Below are 19265 nucleotides of genomic sequence, written 5' to 3'. Positions count from 1 at the left end.
TATTAGAAATTCAGACCTACGTAAGAAATGCGTATTATAATGACGGGTTGTTGGCACTTAAAAACCGATGCTATACAGGGGCTATAACATTATATCGACTTCGTCGAGAGGTCAAATGATTGATTAGTTAAACGATATTAAGCTTTCAACACGATGTTTAACATTGTATGTAGGTACACCTTGTTACCCTTATTAATAAAACGTTGCTATTATAATACTATAATACTACCCTCTTGATAATTTTGTCCACATCGTCATAAAAACTAGTGTGTCGCAATTCACGATTTGTCCGAAGCAGTTTCGTGTATGCACCAAACACACATATTATTATTATTATTATGTTATATTTTATGTAGAATATATTATTATGTCATTTAAAAAGCGAATTTTTACCACGGTCTTTAGAAATATCATCCATGTAATTTTGCACCTAACGGTAATGGGACTAAGGCTGATATTGTCAAAATAAATTGCTTATTCAAACGATCGGTATCATTAATTTTAACATAATTTCAATTTGTGACGTTGACATGTGCATGTAATCTTTCAAAAAGACATACTAGCTACGTGCATACCTACTAATTTTCTTTTAACACTTGGATAGTAAATTGTAAATGTATTTTAAACAAATTATTACACCCACATACTTTTTAATATCACCCGTTTGTTATGTAAAATAAGTAAATATCGTGTCTAAATATTAGTAACACTAGTTATAATAATTTCAGTTTATTATCTTACTCCAGAAATTAAAACCAATTAAATGTATTATTAGTTATTACTACTATTATTATTAATTTACACCGTTTGGTTGTTGGATATTTTTTCGATTTATAAACAGTGTTCCTGTTCCATTAGTGCAGTATAATAATTAAACTAACTTTTATGACGTGATCACGTTTAACCGGAATCAGAATATTATTCGATTGTACAATTAGCAAAATTAGAGCTTAATTGAGAATTAAGATCATATCTTCACAAATATTTACCGAGAACGGTAAAAGTAGGTAGGACTAATTGAGATACGGCGATAGTGAAAATATCTTAAACATCTTACAACTTGGTAAATATTCAAATTTAAAATTCGAAAAACTAATAAATCAGCTTCTTGAAAGATATTATATTATTTCAATATGATATATAAATTCGATATATATTATCAGAGTATTGCAAAGCAAGAAAGATTCGTTTTGGAGTGTTTGTTATCTTTGGTGATCATACAACATTTAAAAATACGGAAAAAGGATTAAAAAAATAATGCAGTAGAGTTTTCGTCTTTTCAATACCAAAACTTTGAAATATGTAAAAATATGCAAATTAAAATTTAATATTTGACGTTGTTACACCATGAAATGAATTAGTATCTTACAGAATGTAAATATTTATACGAGTTCTTTACCCTAAATTGAATAACAATAATGATGATTCTTGCAATATTTTGTTGTGCAAAGCGTTGAATATTATTATACTTATCATTTATATTGATTTATCTTGAGAACTTTTATATAGTTTTTAATTACTTGTAATTTAAGTACTTTGTAGCCAACATCTTTACAAAGTTAAACTTTAGGTTAAACTTAAGAAAATTGTATACACATGTGTAGGTATACTTTAGTATTGTATACATGCAAAACAATAAATATCAAAATAGTTTAATTTTAGCTATTTTAATATTGATTTCAACTATGAGTAGGCACTTACCTGATCCATCAAAAACTTTTTAACTTCATATAATAATCGTCTCAAAGTTTAAAGAATATAGCATTAAAGATTTATAATATCTAGCTAGCTATTACTGCAAGATAATGAGCTAAGAAACTTAAAAAATAGTAAAATATATGAAACAATAAAAATAAATGTACTTAATATTTTAATACCGTGAGAAAATATAGGTACACATCTAACCTTAATAAAAAATGTTAAAACCAAGAAATCAAATGGAATAGTAAGGATATGTAAAATAGTTAAGGACATACCTAAACGAAAAATTAACTTAGAAAATCCATAAAGCGAATTTATCAATTACTCGTTATGAATTCATAGAAAACATGTGTAATAATTTTAAAAATAAACTGTAGGTGGTATAAATAAATATATTTTGAACGATTAAAATCGATTTTTTTTATAAGATATGTGTAAATTTTTATGACTTTAATTTGATTTTTTAATAATGTTGTGGACTAAATTTTAAATGTGTTAAACTTTTGTGAAAAAAAAATGACGTGCGTATAATAGTGCGTATAATTTTTGGAAAACAAAGATTATCGCCTTCTCTTGGTGTTTTCTGGATAACGCTAAATGATACTCAAATATTTGACTGAACTATTGTCAACTTAATTTTAAATTGGTCTAAACTACTCTGGGCGAAACGGAAATCATATAAAAACAAAATTTAGGCAAAACGGGTACCCGGGCGAAACGGCCAAACGGGTACGGTCATTTTTGAGCGAAACGGGTCCCGCCCAGAAAAAATAAGCCAAGGATTCACAATTGTTCATTCTTAGAGATGAAAATTCTATAGGTACCCCTTATTAAAATGTAGCTTAACAGCCTGCAGATGAAAATATGTTCTCTACGGCTATAATAAGATCACTACTAAGTTACGCATGTCCAGTAAGGGCTTGAAACAGTTTAGTAATTAATAAAATAAAATACTTTTATAGGTATAATACAAATTTTGATGGTAATGTTGGGGCTATATCAAAATTATGTCTTCGGGCAGTCTTATGGTTGTTATATGCGTATGTATAAAATATAGTATAAATATTTGTTCCCTAATAGTTTGTTGAAATAAATCAATTGATATGATACAAATGTCAACATAAAATGTTATCCAATTGACAGAATCTGGTAAGAGTTTTATGCGTCATAAAATTCGAATGAATGAAACTTGTCATGCACTTATTTCAATTTTCTTGATAGTTATGCGTTATAGTGTTATAGTATATAGACCACTGTCAGAGTTTGGGTTTTATTATTATTATATGTTTTTTTTTTATTATGTCGGTCAAATAGTTAAAGCTTCCCTTGGCGTGATTTGTGTATCGTACAATCATGAACATATATTATATGTTCGATCTGAAGGAACTGCAGTATATGAGATAAAATCATAAAAACATAAGGATTTGTAAAACGGTTTATGAATATATAGTATCTACACTATGACATTCCTAGTTCTTACATACTTATATATTACGCATTATGCACAGATACGTAGATATATAGACAACGTTCGTCAATATTGTCTTTAAGGATGATTAGTTTATATTTAATTAATTTATTAATGTTTTTTGTTTAAGAGTGAACGCGTGTAATTAAAAAAAATATTAAAAGTGTTGTAATAATTATTACTAGGTATTTTGTAGGTAGTTGTAAGTTGTTTGAGTTGAAGAACGATTATACAATTTAAAGAGAATACTCTGTAGTGGATTTAATGTCAAGTATTTAATTTTACGTCGAACATATTTATGTTCTTTGTCGGAAACTCGTGAATAAGATTTATTCAAGAGTGCTCAATGTCCACACCAGGGTAATATTTTAAACTTAAAAATTATATTTCCATGTATTTGATTAAACAAAAATGTACATGGCGAAATCAAGTAATCAATTTGTATTATATGTTTATACGTATAGTTATCTAATTTATATTTTAGATACGCTTTTCTGTAAAACGTATTCATAAATATTTCTTGAATTTAAGGTGAAAAATAAATTATAAATTAATAATTTTTATATTTAATATAAATACCAAATATTTTTTGTTGTAACTAAATTAGTCAGTAATTTATTAGATAATAAATATGTATTTCCATATTTTGTATTTTTAAAATAGTTTAATAATTACACTAATTATTTGAAATGGATATTATTCATACATTTTTACCAATACGAAATATAGAAATACATATTTACAATCTATGCACGTTATTAAAATGAAAACTAATTATAATTAATTAGGATATCTAATTCTATGAAATGCAATATATTATTGTTCTTATTATTATTTTCTACGTTTTGTTTATATCGTGGAAATGAACTACCTACATTGAACATATAACATAAAGAAATACAAAATTACTATGTACATCAGAGACGAGTGTTTTATTAAAGAGTATCGAATTACATAATTAAATACAAATTTTATAAAAAAGTGTTCAAATAAAAAAATTGCAAATATTTTATTTATGGATTTTTAAACTTAGATTATAATATATTATAAATTATAATAATATAAATATAATTTTAAATACGAAAAAGTTTTATATGAAAGTTTTTTCACTAAATTTTTATTACTGTTCATTAGTTTATTCTTTCTGCTTTCTATCAAACTAAGTAGTCAACCGTCGAGAGAGATTTACCTGGTATGTTCATTATTTTATATTTTCAAGAGTTAGGCAACTTTATTTATTTATTATACATGATATATGTTGTGACATACAACTCGAATTAATATCACGTTAATGTTGATTGAAACAGAAAAGTTATGTTCGTCTTATAAAACTAACATCTTATTCTCTTCAACTCATAAATAAAATGATCACAACATTCAAAACTTTGAATATCAATTTTTAAGAATAACTATATCTATATATAGGCATGTTACCATCAGAATTTCACTATTTGAAGAATTATAGGAGTTTCTACATTTCTTTGATCAACCAATTTCTTCATTATAAAGTCTCTAGGAAAATACATATCAATATTATGTTTATGCGTTATTACTAAATTAGTAAGCAACCATTCTACAACATAAACAACATAACAAAAAAAAAAATTATTTAGTCTATGGTTAGTGGTTACATAACACTCATTCACTTTATTCTTACATGGTATATTAGAAGATTATAGGTTGATACACGATAGAAAATGTTTTAAAACTTTCTACATCCCTTTTAGAGTTTATAGATTGGACTTATGTTGTGCTAATTAATTTTTACAATCATTTCTAAAATAAGGGTTTAATTGGTTTATACGTATTCAAAATGTGAATACAAAATTACAGCGGCAATTTTGTTAATTTCACATTAATATTGTACTGTATATATAATATATATATGATGTATAATGTATATTATATTTAGATTTATTTTTGTAACATTTAAATTCATAATATTACGATTTTCAGATTTATTTTAAGTTATAATTGAGTTAAGAAATTACAACTTTAAATTCTTAGACCATGTTATATTTTTATCAATTTAATAAAATAAGTTACAACTAAAAAGTTAACGTCCTAGAAACAAACTTTGTGTTATTGAGTAAGACCACCTCTCAAAATTATTTTATGATTGCAATCATTGATTAAAATGTAAAAATAATTAAAACCCCATATAAATAGGTATATATCTATATGATAACCATTTAAAAACGATGGCACTAACAATGTTTAATATTTTAGAAAATTTAATTATACGATACAAACGATTAACTCAAAGTTGATGTACCTATCTATGTAATCGCTGCATGAGAATACTAAAAAACCATGATTTTCTAGTTTATATGGGACATTGGGACTAACATAAACATATACATTTTACCCTATACAGTATACCTACATCTTACACGGCTACATCCTCATAGCAGTAATATTATATCACCTATTCGTACATATTATGTGCATTTTGCAGACAAAGCCGACAACAGCCTGTGGTTTTACACAAGTTTACCTTAACAATATTACACGGAACGCGTTAAATTATTTAATATTTTACATAATAATATATTCTCATCCAAACAATACTATAGACATTAATGGTAGGTGTACATTATAATTATATATCTAAGTCATGTAAATAATACTAATAATAATCATTTGGAATAGGTACCAACCTACGTCTTTGCCTTTTTTCCGAAATGTACAAACAGTATTCAAACACAGATTCACTTTTCAAAAGTTACGCGTATATTGAATAGGTACTTGAAAATACTTTTATAAATAGTATTATTATTATGATCTCCTTCGATACTCAATCGGCAATTTCGTTATTATTTTTGATATAGTGTCAGATTTACGTGATGCGAGAAAATAATGTTTATCATCTATACTAAAATAAAGTATTTAGTAAACCGAATACAGTGGGTACTCAAATACTCAACACGTTTGCTCACCACGACATACGTTGTTTATGCAAGTATGTACAATATATATTATATACCTTGTACGCCGGTGTTGTGCTCGTATTTAAAAAAAAAAAAAAAATTCGTTCTAGTAACATAATAACATTGTGGACGGACGATTTTTGTCGATGCGCGTACAATATATTATATTATTATGATACATGATAAACATATTATTATTATTTTGTGCTGTGAACGGATTAAATTGGACACCCACCTTTGGTGTTGTGGACCATCGTGAAAACGAGCATTGACCAAAAGTACGTGGACGATACTGCAGTCATGACGGTGGCGGCGACGACACTGCGCGGTGACTACGGCCGCACGCGGTCTGTCCGTGGGCACCTCTGTGCTTCGTGAGCTCGTAAAACAGTGGCGTGCGTCGGCGGCGGCGGTGGCGGTACTATCAACAGCGGCCGGTGACGTTGTCGGCGTTGTCCGTCACCATGTATTATTATTATTATTATTATTATTATTATTACATTCAGTCAAACTTCGAGCGCGGCGATAGTTACCCACCGCTGCAGTCGCCGAGTGCGATGGTTTAAAATATTATAGTGTGACCGGTGTTAGGGTCAGCCGCGGGAGACGACGCATGATTTTTCATAAAATATATAAGAATGACTCGAAAAGGGGCCCACGCCTATTTGGTTTGGACTGACTTTGTTTTTTCCCGGTGAAGCGATGCGTTTATCGTCTGCAGCAATTATGACAAAGTAACAAAAACAATAAATATATTTACCATGCGTGGAATATCCAAGTCGCCGAAATATGGCCAACACTGAAATGTTCTCTTCTGAAACGCGTGTTGTCGGGCGCTCGCTAAAGCTGCTGCGGATTATCCAGCAGATCTAATACGCAATGGGGTTATTAATTCTGTTATTGTTTTTAATGACTCCTTTCAAATGTTGAAAGGTGCCAAAGGATGGTAATTTTTGGTATCCACATGAAAAAAATCACATATTGGCAGTTCGTGAGAGAGGGGGTGAAAAGTGAGTATCCAGTTTTGAAATAAACACCTCACAGTGTACGGTATGTTGTCTCCCACAACATGACAGCGGTTGATCTGTCAACAAACCTAACATAACGGCACTAATCACATACCGAAGTAATAGTCAAATATGAAAACAATATGTTTCCCATTATGGCGGACAAAATGTATAATACAAATATAAATCTCCCACTGAATGTCAATTAGGTACTGCAAGATGAACTCAATTTAGCGTGATATTATCGGCAGACAACCTTGGGTTAACGCTAAATCCCTTGAATTAATGTCATGCAATGTCGTTATTCGGGTCATTTACCCCCTTATTATCTTGTAGGTGTTAAAAACCTAGATTAAATTGCTGATACAGAATTGAATTACCACCCTCGCATTGAAAGCATCTGCTGCAAGGCTTTTAAATTTTTTCAGCTCTGTGAAGAGAACCTGTTCAGAATTTGAACTAGTAACTCCAATCAAGGCCCTTTACCTCGTTTTTGTACCATATAGGTATACTAGAGTATGACGTGATACTATATAGTATATGGGATCCGAAGGTTTTAATTTGTGTAAGTAAATAAAGTGTATGTAGCGAAAATACTTGAGTTTTGCTTCTTTTGTACTAAAGATTGAACATGTACACGACTATACATTCCACTACTTCAGTATGCTCAGTCCCTTGACCTGTCCTATCTAACTGACAGCAGCTTAACGTTTAATAAATTTGTACCTATACTGGCTATACTTGTAATAAGTTGCAGGCTAGAACGCTATAGGACGTGTTTGGTTATCACTTATTGCACATGTTATATAAATACGAAAACCAACTTTCCCATTGGTAACCAGCTATATATACTATACCATGCGTCGTTAATATGAGAAAACCACCGCATGGGTACGTCATATCTGAACTTTGAATATAATATGAAACTGTTGTAATTATACACATTATATTATAATACAAACATCGCAACGTGCTTGTGTACGCGTAAAAATGATTGAGAAAACTCAGCGCGGCCGAGAAGGGGAAGGGACGCCCCAGAGCCTCGTCAATATTATGAAAAAGCAAATATAATAAACGTCTACCGTGCAAGAGTGTACCTATATAGGTGTACGTATAGTGAACACAATATTACAATATAGGCGTGTAATATTATACATATAGATGTAGTGACGGCGGCCGTCGTCTTTGCGCGAAATAATTGTATGCAAACACTGCTGCAGTGGTTGGTATATTATAATACAGAGGTATTATACCAATATGTACAAGAAAAAAACCACTATAGTAATAAAATACCTATAGGGTACCTGTATAACTCTCGTGGTCGTCCCGTTTTCGAGTTGTAGAATAATAATAATAATAATAATAATAATGATAATAATAAAGAAAAAAAATCGAAACGAAAAGAAGTAAATTATAAATAATGAGCTGCGATAAAACGCGCGTGTTCCTGTGTAGCTGCTATATACATACGAAATATGCAATATTATGCGTATAAATTATATTTATATTATGTTTATACAACTTAACTACAGCTGTAGAACGGCTCGGGTCGTCGTCGAGACAGCTGCCGCCGGGGACTGAAATATACACGAGTACCCATCAGTACCTCTACCTGCGAACATATATTATAGCATTACACACGATATTTTGTATCCATAGTACTATAGGTACTTGTATGTTATCCAGCACTTGAAATGCGGTCGTATGTGGACTGAAAAATAATCCTTTGCTCGCGGTATACTCTTCGATTATCGAGTGGTGCAGTATTCTCCATCCGATCAGCGGGCGGGGAGGGTTGACAGTGTCTCATAACGAGTCAATATTCCGTCGCTCGAACACAATCATCTCGTCACTATACGCATGCGATTCGGTGCCGTGAGGATCATTTTTCGGGATCTTAGGCTCGGAGCACGCAGAAATACTGCCGATATACTTTGCCGCAATACACCTGAGTAATACAACACGGATATTATTGGTGCCATTCGACCACGGTGGCCATATATTAAATATAAATCGGTCATTCGAGTATTATCACGTTATCGCGTACTCAAGCGTTGTTTTTTTTTTTTGGAGGGGAGGGGGGTCGAAGAAACACGAGTAAGTATAATATTGTAGTTTACTCACCCCCATCAGCACCGAAGATTTCTGCGCGGCGATGTCGGCGAGTGACGATTACGTCGTCCGGAAATGGACCACGTTGCGACGGAACTTCTTGCCCAGAATGTCGCCGGCGGCCCTCCAGTTGTCCGTCGGCCGAGCGGCGACCGTGGCGAAATCGTCGTGCGTACTTATCGACGAGTACACCAGCCACAGCACGGTGCACGGAATGCGATACATATCCAAAGCCAGTCTGTTGGAGAAGTGAGTCGTTTGCAGTCGTTATAATAGATGAACATTTTGAAACCGGACGTTTTAATTTGATTTGGGATGTAGGTACATATACCTATGATGTATGTATATTTTTTTCCTTCCTGTTGTCATTGTTGATTATCATTGTTAATCATTGAGAAGATCTCCGGTCCAATTTATTTTGAGAAGCCGTGATAGACTTAAAACGTTTCAACATATTTTTATTTGTACGGTGATAATAATAATTATGGTTTGGCTCAAAGCTTTTTTTTTTGTCAACATTCTTCCGATACTTTTTTTTCTCTATTTAGTTAGCTATCATTTTAGGATTTCATTTCGTCTTATCCGCTTACTATTAAAGTTGTGTTCTAAATATAAGATTATTCTTCAGACTGACCATTTTCACGTAAATAATAAATAAAGAATAATATAAAATCAATATTTATAAGAATTTAAACTGCATAGATATGTCGTGTATTAATACCCAATAATAAAAGAGGGGTATTGGAATAACAGAGGACACTCAGAGTCTTTTTTTGCACTTCTTTAAATACTCTTCTTTAAGTCTTAACTAATTAACTATAATACCTAAACCTAAGTATATTACTTCAATATTTTAAATAAACCCATGCATTAAAATTTTTAGAAACATTTTCAGGTGTAAACTATGAAATTGAATAATAATTTACCATGTAAAGATTGATGTAAAAAAAAATATTCTTCATGCATATATCGAGTGATGGCTCTGGGAGTATATATTAAAGATGAGACGAAGTATGAATTTATTTTTAATATATTTTATTCAAAGTCAAGTTTCACATTAGAAACATAACTCGTTGATTGATGCATTATGAAAACTTAACTGTGGTGTAAATGTATAATTTATACAACTAAGCAGTTAATAATAAAAGTCATCTATTGAAAATAAAAATGATTTTTAATTTCAAAGTTATGATGAGTTTTAAACACACCAACCTAATTATATATATATATATAAATTAAAAATTATTTACTTCAAATTTAATGTGACTATCTTGAATATTTAATACTGAAATATTATTTTCAGAAACATAAAAATTGATAAAGAAAATGAGTTTCAAATATATGTAATAAGTTTATATGCTATTTGTTTGAAACATAATTCGTTACATTATTACACGCTGCTGTACAGTACTTCTATATTTATATAGTATATAAGTCTATACTCTTCGTCCATACTGTTTATTTTCAAAATTGTATTTACTTTTTAAATTATCATTACGCGCGCTTTTCAAGCTTGGCGCATTAACTGGAAATGGAGACTGGAGTTGTGTACATATTTATATACGAACACAATAATATAATATACGATTGTCGATTTGCGAAACGTTTATGCTCGGTATAAACATTACGTGATTTATATTACACGTCATTATAAATGTACATATAATAATAATAATTAATATAAACGGTCACTTGATGAAATACATGATATGTTAAAAATGCGAATAATGAATATTACCATACGCACGATGATACAATAAATTAAATTAAATTCTACATACACGAATGCTTTCGACTCGGCAGGGACGTACCCACTCAGGAATTTGTTAATGATTAAGTCTATCTTGATTTGATCATCACAAAACAATTTTGGTTTTCTTCAAAATCAATAGATGAGTTATAGATAACCATTTGTTATATAACGGTAAACATTTAGCCTTAAAAATAGTTTTAATATTTTAACTATACTATTGTGATAATTTACAGTTATATTTTTGTAACTTTAATCTGTTTTTTTCAATAAGGGGGGGGGGTCCGAAAACACCATCATTGACACCTCTGGTGGACGGTTATATGTATATACGTACTTAACTCAACGGCCACTTCTACTTTTCTTTAGCCCTATTAATACTTCTATTTTTTTTTTCCACGGAAAAAATTGCTTTGGGATGTCTTCTACGTCCAGCACGACGTTACTTATATCCCATATTATAATTGGGGTTAAGATATTTATGAATTTTAGAGATGTTTCCTTTAGTCATAAATTATATTGCAAACAAAAATATTATCAATCCTTATGGTACGTCGGTACGACGTAGAAACACCTTGTTAAAATAAATACTATTTTGGATAAATACTATTTTTCTATTATAGCTATAAAAGAATTTTTTGTTATTACCTACTAAAACGAACATTTTTTATATCTTTTCGAAAGTTAATTTGAATTATTTACATTGCAGAACATTTTTTTCAAATTTTAGATTTCATAGTACATTAAAAAAAAATGCTATTATTATATTAGATTAATCACGGACAGGTGCTCGTTCACTCTACACATCACAAGTTTATCATATACTTAATTTTACAGACTTCCACACTTAGGCAATACCCATTGGCCATTGCCCATTACCCATAGGTTATAGGTAGGTATAATAGTTCGTGTCGGAACGAATGTGCATGGTATATGAAATAAGTGGATACCTAATTTCTTTTAATAATCTATTATAAATATAGCAAAGTATAATATACTAAGTATATTTTAAATCAATAATCACTAACACAATAATTTGTTATGCTTTTTATAACGTCACATTAGTATTTTAGGCATATTTACATACTTTTATTAGTTTTTAAAGGCTTGAATAAATATCATAAGACATAAGTCATAACACTAATTATAAATATATGAATTATGAATTGTGTTTTTGAAGTTAAGCACCTAATAAAATATACAGGCGTTAGGTAGGCTGATAAAGCAGTTCGTCATATTGATAAATTTTCACAGTATGTTCCTATGCAGTTATCGTTATGTAGGTAGCAGGGAGGACCTTAAATGTATAATTTTGACTTAATTTTAAAATCAAGTTCATCAATCAAAAACTAATAATACAATGAGTCGTGGATAATTTACTCAATATAATAATAATATATATTTATATAATATGCTGAATGGACAAACATAATATATTGATAAATAAGATGAATTTGGTGTGCCAATATCATAATAATATAGTCATATTAAAGGTCAGTCTATGTTTGATGTCTGAGCCGTTCAAGTAATGACTGTTGGCTGTTGAATATTTAAGTACCCATCTGTTCAACTCTTATAACGTATTATATGACCGAATACCCTGCATTAATATTTCAATAACAATTAATAAGTGCAATCAATAAATTTAATTATTTAAATATTCTAGCCTAGAACATACCAGCTATACATTATATCATATAATGCAGGTACGAGTATAGCTGCTATACTGAGCCAACATCGTATCGTTATTTTAGTATAATATTTGTTTAACTTCAAACAATTGGTAATTTTTTCCGTCACAAAATAAATATTTCGTTTTTAAAAGTTTCAAATTGAAATTAATGTAATAGTATCATATGCGAATATTATTAACGTAATTAACCCTTACATTTATATGTCCATTTTATTTTAACTACTCCATATTATATTATTACTAGCTATATTGTGTTCTTAATATTATAAGTCATAAAAAATAAGATACGTCATAGATTATACATTGTAGAATAGGGTTCTCGTTCTTATCCGTTATGTTAATAATAAATAAATATAGATAGATATGGGTGCGGTGATATTATATCGTACTTGTTATGTATTTGTTAATAAGATAAATGTAACAATTCTGAAAACCACGAAAAGATGTGTAATTTCGTTATAAGAAATAGATAAACACATAATGATAATATATTTATTTGTGGTCCATAAAATATTGGTCTGAACCCCAAAACATGGATAAACGCTAGACGATCTTATACATACATGTTTTCTAGCTAGGTAAATAATATAATATATGTCATATTTGCGCAGTTCCTTCACACTGCTCGCCTTCGATGAGGTGATTTTTTGGCGGTAAATAGGGATTTTCCGAGGTGGATTTAAGTTCCATTTTGTAAACTAGACTGCATAATATTATCATTGATATTACACCTTATTGTGCAAATAAATTTGAGTTATAAGTTAATATAATAGTGGATACTCTGCAATCTATTAAGTTTTATTTTCGATTTCAGGGTTAAACTATAGATAGATAACTCATTCATACAATCATACGCCGTATGTGGTACAGTCTTATAGGTTAGGTACCTATACAGTCCTACCGCTACCGATATATAACATGAATCTTAATATTCTATACCATCGTCGTTTATACATTACACAATAAATTTAAATTCCATTCGGTTTTACAGCAATTTATTATTTTAAATTTATTATTAAAAAAAATCCACATATTCAAATATGAGAATAATATGTAAGGAATTTGGATCGCGTTTATGGAATGCTCAATGTAATAAACGTGCCCATAAACGGGGCAAACTATAGAACATTAGAATTCATAACATTGTCGTTTAATTTAGAGAATATAAAAATAACTCAAGAAGAATTATATAGAATTAAAATGATATGTGCATAGTAAATAATTATTGCAATTTCATATTTTAACAAAATTACATATTAAATAAGAGAATGTCGTCTTATAACTTATAGAAATGACAATGCAAAAGGTACTTTTTTGTTTCATACGTATATTTACCTACCTATACTTAATTGTATTGTACATATAATTCAACAAGTATCTCTTAAACATTTCGAAAGCCGATATCAATTTTAATTGATTCAAAAAAATTATTATTGTTCTAATGCTTGTCCTTGAAAACAAATAATATTTTCAAAAAGGTTAAATACACGTGAATACTTAATGTAGATATACAAGTATAAGCAATATGCGTAAAATCATTATTAAGATAATATCTGAAATTTAGTAGTATAACTTAAGTAGGTACCTATAGAATAGTAAAATCATTTTTGAAACAAAATCAGAACACACAATTTCCGTTTTACGAATGTTATACGCAGAGGTTGACAGGTACTTACGTGCTGGTTGTTTATAATTCAAGTTAAAAGTATTTCTAACATAATATAATATATGCATATAAAAGAAAACTTTTTAAGAATATTACATTATATTATATTTTATATAAATTACTTTATACATAACAAGTGTTTGTTCTTAATGATATAGGTAGTAGAAACATATTTTAATCCTAGTTTGTATTAGAGCTAGGTGGTAAAATACGAGTAGGTACACGGTACACCAAAAATTACTCTTTCGTTATGTGACAATATAGGTAATTAAATAATATTAAATTGTGTTATGTAACATTGTTTTAATATAAATATATTGTTAGGGTCATAGTCTCAACTTTAAAAGTTATAGTTTAGAGTAGTTAGTTTTTACTTTCTAATTTTCTATATCTAGTGATGTATTTGTGTAAGGCATAATAATCGAGTAAATATAAATGGCGAAGAGTGAATTGCTAAACTTCAAAGACATTTTTTTTAAAGATAGATATTATTTAAATAAAAATATAAAACTTATATTTTCCTTACCGCATGAAAAAAACATTGATTCATATATTATATTATGTTTTTGGTTGTAAAGCGAAATAGGATACGTCAAATCGTTAAGAAAATAATTAATATGATCGAATAAAATTGTAGACATTGTTTGGTTGCCATGACAACTGTAACCGCTAGTAAAAATTCTTGTTCGTACACTAAAAATGTATATCCGCAGCACAAAAATACTCAATACATATTGTTAACCCATAGTTATGATAGTCGAAATATTTTTACTTAGTTCCGATAAAGATTATACATTTTTACCCGTTGTGTGAACGTTTCATTAAGTTGAATATTAAAAAATCAAAATATAAAATTTAGCTGATGTTGCCTGGATATTAAATACAATGTAGGTATCAAAAAATATTGTAAGCGCCTACCTATTGTTGAAGATAACCTAATAAATTAATAACTAGGTACCCAATCATAATAAAAATGGTTTTCATAAATTAATTAATAAATAAATATTAACTTAATAAATGAGAAGAGTTTTGAAATATAAAATTGAATCAATTATTAAAATGGCTGATTTATACATTACTTATATTGTATCTATAAACTAATTTTTAATGAGCCTATTTTTCCCACAGAGTATTATTCTATAAAATTTATTTCCAGAATTTTTTGGATTACAATGTTAACCATTTGTGGACTTTCGGCATGTTATATTGGAGACGAGTTATGGCTCAAGTTCCGTTCCAAACCTACACAACTGGCAGTTAAAGACACCCATGTGCCTTTGTACGAGTTTCCATTCCCCTCTATTACCATCTGTCCAGCAATCAAGGTTAAAAAGACAAAAGGTCTTGAATACTTTTCAAGGTAATCAAATCAGCAATTAACTTTGCGATATACTTACATCGATAAAAGCCACTTTTCCGTTTGAACTTTTAACTTAAAAAACCCCTCCATCTGTAAGATAATTATAATATTAATTTAATAATAATAGATATCTGTTATTTTGTAGGTTTATCCGTATCGACAACGATACAGTACGAACTGGATTATTGAATATAATGAGCGCCTTATCGACGATGCAACAGCCGACTTATTTTCGAATGGCGGAGTACGTGGATAAGTCCAAACACTTGTTTCCCTTCCTCAGAGATATAAACTTGACTGATTTTATGTTGACGACCCTGCCAACATGTGATGAACTATTTGGCCGGTGCAAATGGCACGGCGAAAAGATTTCGTGCTGCGAAGAGTTCTCCCTTCAGAGGACTGAGGAAGGATTTTGTTATTCATTCAATTCGCTGACTTCCGAAGCTGGAAAACACTGGTATTATATTATGTTCAATTGTTCAATGTTCATAAGCTGAAATTTAAACTAATATGAGTTATAACTGTGCATGATATATCTCAGTATTTAATAATAAAAGGTCCTGTCAACATTTAAAACCTACTGGAATGTTATATTATATAACGTAATATAATATATAACTTATATATTATGACCACTAATAGTTATAATAACCAATAAATATCACTTTTTTGACTTTCATAGATGCATCATAATAAAATATATCATAATAATCTTCCCGTTCTAAACGTAATATACTCAATTAAAAGTAAAACATTTCGAATAAAACATAATAATAGAATACTATTTATAAATGCTTATCGACACCCAGTGGCCAGTATGGTATAGATTATAGAACCTACTTAAATAAATCATATTAATAATTAAAATATAATAATTATTTAATGTACATTCATAATATAATACAATATTGTTAATTTACAGTCCTCTTTCCGAAGTTTTAGAAAACGAAGGCATCGAAGAAGAAGATGACTATATGTATCCTGGATGTCAACTGAGGAGAAATACCGCCGTAGGTACGGTCACAGGTCTAGAAGTGTTTCTGTATGAAACAAATATGTCTGAATCGTTGGGCCTGGGACAGCGTGACATAGACGGCGCTAGGGTACGAACAAAATACGCAAACCTAGGTTATTACCTATAACCTTAATATTAATTACACATAGATCATGATCCACACGTCGTACCAGTTTCCAAATGCGGGAGACGGTATATGGTTGAGGTCTGAACAGGGCCGACGACTGAACATCATGATTTCGCCTGTGATAACCGTGACCAGCAATCGGGTAAAAGATCTGAGTGTGGCGGCTAGGGGCTGCGTATTTCCGGACGAGAGGGAGTTGTACATCTATCACGTATACACGCAGAGTTCGTGTCTGATCCAGTGTCGCATGGAATTCATATTGTACACGTGCGGTTGTCACATGTATTTTTTCATAACACCCGGTAAGTAGTGAAGTGTAGGCATAGATAGTAGTAGTATTCTACTTCTTCACATATCTATTATAATATCCGACAGCATTAAAACACCAGCCAACACCTTGATTTTTTGGAAGAGGAAGTGATAGAGACTCTGATTAAAGACTGGTGTTTAACGCTGACCATTATATGCATACTGACTAACATTGCATATTCATTTTCCGTGGGAGGTGGGGGGGGGGGGAGAGGTAATTTATTAACGAAGTTATTTGTATTATTGAATATGGCATTTTATGGAATTGGGTGTACCTACTTATATCTATTAATTTTTAGTGGAGCCATTATTGTAGTATTTATTCAACAGCAATAGACGTACTTATAGATACAATACATACCCAAACCTATAGGTACAATTTTCTAAAAAAATATTTATTTTAAAACGAATAGTTGAAAACCTGGAACACATTAACGAATTACTATTAACTATATTCATTCGAATAAGATAATTTTTACTCGACTGACGTCCAGCAAGGTTGCACTTTTTGAAAATAGCAGCACGTCACGCGTCATACTGTCATATGAGTGAAGGTATATAATATAATAATTATTAAAATAATTTTGAATTTTATGGTTTTATCGTAGAAATTAAAGTTTATACATTAATATAGTTGAAGGTAACGCAGAAATTATATTTATTTATTGCAGATGACGGAAAACCAATGTGTGGTATACCAGATATACCTTGTATAAATCATAATACCCGTAAGTATAAATTAGTTCCTATGATAAAAATGATAAAATATAATATAATAAGGTGTGATCTTAAGGTACCTATGCACATTTTTTTACACTTTTGCATGCCCATTCGGCATTCTTATTGTTATAAAATTTAGGCACTGGTGATGAAGAGTAAAGACTATTGAGTAGGAAATACACAATACACCGACAATGTCAAAGTATAGGTACATATATAATAATAGAAAATTACCCGTAATACATAGAAAATATTACATTGATGTTGAATCCTATCATATAGAGTGATTTTTAACTATGTAAATCCATTTGTATACCTACATTCATTTAGGTCTGATGTTTGGAAGTTTTAAGTTACAAAATTTCATATGTACCCACTTGGATTTTTTTATGTAATTTAAGAAGTTTTGGCAATGCAATTTTTAGCTTTTTAATTACCTAGATTAATATTGTTTTTAAACTATGATGTAAGTATCGAGTTAGTCAAATATTTATTAATATACAGTTATGTTATACTGTTGGCATGCTTAACTTAATATCACATGTCTTGTAGGTACCTAATACATTATATTATTTGTTTTTCATTTTTAATTTTTATTTATTATTAGTTGTCTGTTATACAGGTCATATTAGAATGTTAACTCCACCGAAAGGTACTCCTGGTTTCGAGGCTCGACTCATACGCGATTCGCTGGATTGTTCACAATGCATACCTACTTGTTACGAGACAACGCATGAAATTGAGATGGAGTCATCTCCTGATCAAAGAACGTCCGTTTGGAAGTCGTTCAGCTATTTGGACGTGGCGTATGGAAACTTGGGTTCCAAAAAATATCAAAGGGACATAACTTTTGCTTGGACGGATCTTTTGGGTTGGTATATCTACCAACGAACAGTTAATTAACCTGCCTATACAATATATAATCAGTGCTTGAGTTGGAATAAAAATTAGAAGATGCAAAACTGTAAAAAAAAATTGCTCGTATCTGAAGATTTAAATTTTTCTATCGATTTGGATTTAATTAGAAGAATTATGTATTCTTACGTTAGGTAGGCTAGGTAGTACAGAAATGTCATACTTAGTCCTCCTTCAATTCAATCACTGAATATATATAGTATACAGCTTTATAATCATGTATCCAATTATTTAAGTTAAATTATTTATTTACATTGCAGTAGCACTGGGCGGTGTCGCCAACTTGTTTTTGGGGTTCAGCATATTGAGCGTAGCCGAATTCATTTATTGGACCCTGAAAATATGTGTCAACTCATTTATTAGACTACGCAAATAGTTAGTATATAGCTAGGTACCACCTTTATATTATATTGTAAAAACATATCATTATAATAAACGAATTCAAACGTACCAATATTACTATTACATATATTGTGGAACGGCTGATAT

General features: G+C 30.0%; 2 protein-coding genes across 2 annotated transcripts in view; one reads left to right on the top strand and one right to left on the bottom strand.

The window, feature by feature from the left end:
- The window catches only part of LOC111037784 (lachesin-like), a 31388-nt gene extending 24987 nt beyond the window's left edge, over positions 1–6401 (bottom strand). The window contains 1 exon segment of the mRNA XM_022320542.1: positions 6335–6401. Coding sequence (XP_022176234.1) covers positions 6335–6401 — 67 coding nt within the window.
- Positions 6402–8782: 2381 nt separating this feature from the next.
- LOC111037783 (sodium channel protein Nach-like) lies at positions 8783–19217 on the top strand. The gene is made up of 8 exons (XM_022320541.1): positions 8783–9467; positions 15484–15687; positions 15833–16147; positions 16613–16793; positions 16855–17134; positions 17813–17869; positions 18484–18732; positions 19037–19217. The coding sequence occupies exons 1-8, from the start codon at positions 9262–9264 to the stop codon at positions 19150–19152; spliced, it is 1608 nt and encodes a 535-aa protein (XP_022176233.1). The 5' UTR covers positions 8783–9261; the 3' UTR covers positions 19153–19217.
- The last annotated feature ends 48 nt before the right edge of the window (positions 19218–19265 follow it).

Source organism: Myzus persicae, unplaced genomic scaffold (genome assembly GCF_001856785.1).
Source record: "Myzus persicae strain clone G006 unplaced genomic scaffold, MPER_G0061.0, whole genome shotgun sequence".
Lineage (NCBI taxonomy): Eukaryota > Metazoa > Arthropoda > Insecta > Hemiptera > Aphididae > Myzus > Myzus persicae.
This window is presented reverse-complemented; position numbering and strand designations above follow the sequence as displayed.